The 6000-nt window shown below is 43.8% G+C and overlaps 1 protein-coding gene across 4 annotated transcripts in view; it reads right to left on the bottom strand.

The window, feature by feature from the left end:
- The window catches only part of errfi1a (ERBB receptor feedback inhibitor 1a), a 45822-nt gene continuing 39822 nt past the window's right edge, over nt 1-6000 (bottom strand). For 3 of the 4 annotated variants that reach the window (XM_037775596.1, XM_037775605.1, XM_037775586.1), the window contains 3 exons: nt 3433-3640; nt 3162-3253; nt 1-2920 (listed from right to left, as the gene is read on the bottom strand). In XM_037775596.1, the coding sequence (XP_037631524.1) occupies nt 1800-2920; nt 3162-3253; nt 3433-3584 (1365 nt within the window). In that variant the 5' untranslated portion in view covers nt 3585-3640 and the 3' untranslated portion in view covers nt 1-1799. The remainder of the gene's footprint in view (nt 2921-3161; nt 3254-3432; nt 3641-6000) is intronic. The other variant, XM_037775616.1, reaches the window with a different exon arrangement.

The raw sequence follows: 6000 nt of genomic DNA, 5'->3' as shown, positions 1-6000 counted from the left end.
TCATAAATAAGTCATTTTATTTTTGCTTTCTTTTTAAAGACTATATACTTTTTCATAACAACAAAATGGAATTGTTAAATACTGTACACAGCATACTGTACTCTCCCAGTGCATGTCTTCACCACAGCAGAGAAGTCTTAAAAAAACTAGTCTTCATTCAGTTTTATTATTTCTAATAAGACATATGAATACCTTAAGATTAAATAGTATCAGTGTATGATGTAAACATTTTTTTAGACATTTAAGTCAAAAGCAACATTGTGTTGGCAAGTTTCTGTGAGCAGGAGGGAGAGAAAAAGTGTAGTTCAAGGAGCGTTTGACCTTAGCAGTTATGTGTTTCCCAAACTGAACACAGAGGGTTACTTCAATACACGTGCTACATTTACTATATCATCCTGACGCCTTCTGAATAATCTACAACAATAAAAATCATATATTTTCTAGGCTGCCAGCAGCCAAGGTCTCTCAGACCACACCCACTGCAATCATGTAAGGCAGGAATGCATGAGCAGAACAGGAAAGTCTGTGTCAGGTAGGTAAACCCTGCACTGTCTTTGTAATGCGTCTGTATTAACAGGTTAGCCTGACATCTCTGTGATCTAAGAGCTCTATTTAAGGATATCCGGTTAGAATGGACTTTGTGTTACTCTTACTGTCAGGTCACATATATGGAGCTGGTTTCCTCATCTTTTTGTAGATTATAATTTCAGATTTGGCCTTTTATTAATGGGGATTGTGTGAAATATAGGATTAATATCAAAAGGGAGGTAGTACTCGAGGCAAATAATCCAAGCAATGTCTCACAGCTTGACCAAAAATAAGCTCCTCCAACTGTTTGATGGGATTTCAGTAAGAACAGCATACATTCACTTCATGTTCAACAGGCCGGTTTCTGTGCAACAAAACAGACCTGGACACTGAATCACTCTTTAGAGGGCTGTACTCAAAAAGCAGGCCGCTGCAAATAAGCAGAGCACAGTAACAAGTATGGTTCTACCAAGTGTAGAAAGTCGTTTTTTTATAAAGTCTCACCAGAACACGTCCACGCACTATACATACAAACAGACACACTCATCAACAGACACCATATAAGCTGCACTAGACATTCCAATGGAAACATGCGTAGCTACCAGTAATGTACCCACCGCTTAGTACAAAATGTACCATGTGGGAAACATAAATGTACACATACGATATAGCGGCCTGAGTAAGACTTAAACTTCATCGAGGCGGGGAAAATATATCGGTGTTGATATATAATAGCAAACAGAAAAAGAGATTTTGTGTGCTAGCATCCTTCATTTCGTTAAACATTAATTGTATTTAGACTTCATATATTAAGTGGTACACGGTTACATTACTGACCTTTTGTCCCCTTGTGAGATACAAAAAGCAGAGTCAATGCATCTCACAAAACATCCTCGAACCTTCCAGACACAGAAAACACTGAGCGCGCGAGGTTCAAGGCCCGCTTGTACCTTCTGACTGTACCACGTCGTCGGCAAAAACAGCACATTGAATGTCATGAAATAAAAATCATATAAAAAAATAAGCTCTACATAATGTGGAATTTTTGCCCACAATCTATAGTCAGAGATACGGTTTTTAGAGTCCAACATTACCAGTAACTGAATACAGTGCGCACATACCCTGTGTGTTCAGAATACATAGGGGGTTAAAAAACAAAACAAAGTAAAAGCAGCAGTTTGACGGTTGTTAGCGTCCAGTTTCACCATTTTTGTTTCAAGTGGTTTTTGCTCATGTACAGTAGAGTCCTCTGCTACTTCCACTAAAACTTTTCAAACTAAATCCACCTGTGCTTTCCTCCTGGTGTGACAGTCCCACTCTGAGTCTGATGCATCTGTATTGCGAGATGCGGGGCTTTCCATGACTCGGAGAAATCTCTCTACGTAAGGGGAGTCCACGAAAGCGGGCCGCTGAGGCAGGAGATAGTAATGTGTGGCGCTAGCCTTCTCGCCATTCTCCATAACTGGGAGGATGCAGGGGGAACCTTCACTGTTCTGTCTCTGTAAACCCCGACAGCTTACGTACTTAGGATTTGGTGCAAAGCTTTGGGTTGTGGGCATCACTCCGTTTATGTATGTTGGGAGGCTCTTGGGGCTGGGGGTGCGGGAGCCGCCTCTGGACAAAGGTTCCCTTGGGGGCACCTTGGGTGGTTTGTCGTCATCGCTGTAAGCCCCGGACGAGACCTCTGCTGACCAGCGGCGGTAGTCTCCTGTCTTGATTGTTCGTGGAGGGATAGGGGGCGGCACCTCGTGCTTACCCATACTTTGGGTGTGGCGTTTGTGGCACGAAAGGCGCAGCAACGCGGGCTTGTTAAAGGATCCAGCTGGGCCGGAGTGCGAGCGTCGCAGCCTCCTCTGAGCTTTGTCCTGCTGTCTCTGACAGACCACCGGCTCAGGTGGTTCCTGTCGCTGCTGCTCGTGATGTTCCCGCACTTCCTGTGTGTGAGGATGTGCCTGATGCTGCTGTTGTTGGGGCTGCCTCGGGCTTTGCGGTCCTAATGGGCCGTCGTAGTAAGCGTAGTTAATCTGCCCGCAGTCCCTGAAGCTCCTTCGACTGGGGACGCCGTATCGAAAAGGAGACGATTTGGGACAGGGATCAGACACCAGGCAGCGGCTGTCGTCCGAACTCGTGAAAAATTCTACCTCATTGTCTATAGCCTGCTCAGGAGAGATGTCTGTTTGTGGAGGGATGGGGGGCAGAGGCTTGGAGCACCTGCCTGGTGTCTGTGGTGGACTGCTGCACTCGTACACAGAGAGCCTCTGGAAGGAGGGCACCACCTGGTCGTCATCGGCGGGACTCGGGGTGGATGGTTCAGCGCTGCAGGACAGGGAGAGATGGGAGGGCCGGGACTTCTTTGGAGGTAATCTCTGTGAGCTGGGAATGTGTTTATGTCCTGTCAAGAAAAAATAACCATCACATTAATGGCACGGTATTAAATTATTAAGGCTGGTTAACGACAATCACAATTTACTACTTCAACTTCATCGCATCCTGTAAAAAAAGAACTACTAGCTTTCTCTTTATTTCTGGAAAACCGCTTACTATATCCAGAATGTATGTAGCAGATGATTCAAAGAAACAACATCCAAAACAGCAAAGACGTGCACTGTGCAGATGACAGATCATGCACTTACTTTCATAGCTTAGAGACGGTGCAGGTGACCCTTTATGTTGAGCACGAGCGCTGTGATCTGAGTGTGCAGTGTCCATACTGAAGTAGAAGCTGCTAAAACAAGAAGAAGATTAGATTAGTACCAGTTTAAATAAACCACATAACATTTCATCAATAAATCTCAGACTGACCTGAACCATAAAAGTGCAGCATTTCATGCAGATTTGATAAACCATCCCTTTCTCATAAATCTTCCCCTAACGGACTTCTAGTTGTGGCACGTCAACACTCACTTGTCCAGCTCATGGCGGTAGCTCCAGGAGGGTTTGGATCCAGCCATGCTGTGACAGTAGCTGCCCCTCAGGAAGGGGTTTTCTATGGGAAAAGAGATCTCCTGGGCAGTCAGGCCCACTGTGGACATGCTCCAGGCACACTCGGGTCGCATCAAAAAGTCAGGAAACACTCAGATCGCCCGGCTGGCTGCCCCCGCTTCTGGTGTACCTGTAACACAGCCAAGACACAAGCCATGAATGACGGTGAAAGGGACGCTGAGAGCAAAAGCAGATGAAGAGAAACAGAACATGTGGTAGCACATTGAGAAATGCTCTCTGAAAGCAGAGGCCACATCCTCTACTGGAGCCAAGAAAGAGAGAAAGTCCTGGTATTAGAATAGAAATGACACAAATCTGCTGCCCACCAAACCAAATATTTAGTTATAGCCTTGTGATTCTTCTCCCTCTAAGAGGACAACAATCCTCTATGACAGAGGAAGGACAAAAGCTCAGTTTGACAAGATTTTAGGACACGTATGTCCCGATAGAGCACTCTGTCATTCATAATGTTCTGGTCAGAGTATTTTACAAAGAAAGTAGAAAAGCAGTAGATCGACCAAAATAATGAACAAAGATCTCAATCTAAAAGTGTCGCTATAATGTGCGGATTAGTGTTTTCTAAATCATATCTATACATGGATAATGAAAATTTGAAACAGCTTCAATACTCATTTTCTGCAGTATCGATACACAGGTACCACCTGCGCTTTCCGCTCTCTCCGACAGCGAGTTGACACACACACACACACTATTTATTTTTAATAAAAAACTAAAATTGTATGCCCTCTAGGTCAATTTTCCCCCTCGGTATAGTATTGAATATCCATATTTTTTAAGACATTGTCGAAGTTAGAAATTCCAGTATTGTGACACTAGCGCATGTGTTTGTTTGTTAGTTCTTCTAGTCTACTTTATTTAACACCAGGCCTGAAGTAGATGGAAGTTAGAAAGTTGAGTTATATAAAGAGGAAACAGTGAGAATAATTGGTGCTACCTAAAGTGTTGAAATTGAAAACAAATACAAATCTTATTTTTCACCAGCTTACTGAATGATCTTTATATTTCAACTATAGCCAGAGAACCTATATAAGCCTTAAATGCAACATAGCGATCTTGGGTTGAGCTCATTAACCAAGACTTCTATTTCTACAGACCTGCCTTGCCTCCACTCTTCATAAGTTTACGGTTTATTTTAAACTCGACTGTGCTGCAATCTGGCTTGTCCTGAACAGCAGAGGAAGGCGCTCCTCCAGTTACCGGAGATATTACCTGATGTTGCAAGAACTCCTCAAGCCAAATGACCTGAATGTTCGTGTCATGTCAAGTATGCGTCAGGGCTGAGTAAACAATGCGTACAATATACAGAGCGGAGGAAACCCGGCGGCGTATTGATATTTCTGGGGGGTCAGCGATACGCTGGAAGTAAAATCTGATCCAACACTGGATGAACCTGTTCAGTATGTCACAATCTCTGGAGACGTGAGTTTAGAAAGTGTTATATTAAAGTATGCAGAGCCTTTTATGTTTCTATGGGTAACTATAGGTGTCTTTGTTGCACACCATGTCTGAGCCTTGCATTGTTGCAGCAAATCTATCAGAAGTCCTATTTGTCAGAATGCAGCAAAACAGGTGCATCCATCCATCAGCCTGGTGGTCATCTCTTCTGGAGACCACAAGACGAGGTGCGTGCACACCCAGAGAGACACGCTGTCCTCCTTATAATGTTGGAGTGATGACTGAGAGGGAACACGGCCTCTTCGCTCCTGGTCTCCTATGAGCCATATTTATGTGCTGCCCTGACAGCTGGTGAGAAACAAAGCTCTAAAACAACAGGAAGCACTGGGGGCATAGGCGTGAGCCAAACTGCCCAACAAGGCATGCAATCCCCTCGCCCGGGGGCCGTCGATTCGGTTCGGCGGGGATGGGGAAGCAACATGATCCTCGATAATGAACCCCAAGGGGCTTGTGCTTCCTCTTGCAACAGGTGCAAAGACAGTTCATCCTTGGCAGTTAACCACGGGGGGCATTTACAGGCAACAGGATTAAAACAAATGATGTGTCATGCAGAGCATTAAAACCTCTTAAGAGGGGGAATTTACTTTTAAGTCACTTAATTCAGATCATTTGGACCAGAGAATGGGAGTCTTTATATGGTACAATAGGTGGACAGGCTCAGTGTGACTGTGGAGATATTATAAAACAAATTCTCAGGTTCATTCTTACTCAACCCGTCAATCTCTAGATCTTCATCCTCCCAAATTCCTCACTAGTAGAGTTCAATTTTTTGATAAGATTTAGGGGAACCAAATTATGGAGTAGCTTTTCACATCTATCAAAAAACTGCTCATCTGTCAAATGTTTCAAAAGTCGCTTGAAGGGTCATGTAATTTAATTGCTTTTCCCCCATGCTGTCCATGTATCTGTTTTCATGTTTTTTAATTTTTCCCATTCACAATGTTGTTTGGTTATGATTTCCCAGAAGTCTCTATAGATATTTAAATCAATATCCTCCTCACAAACACTAACCAT

Source organism: Sebastes umbrosus, chromosome 1 (genome assembly GCF_015220745.1).
Source record: "Sebastes umbrosus isolate fSebUmb1 chromosome 1, fSebUmb1.pri, whole genome shotgun sequence".
In the NCBI taxonomy this organism is placed as follows: Eukaryota; Metazoa; Chordata; class Actinopteri; order Perciformes; family Sebastidae; genus Sebastes; species Sebastes umbrosus.
This window is presented reverse-complemented; position numbering and strand designations above follow the sequence as displayed.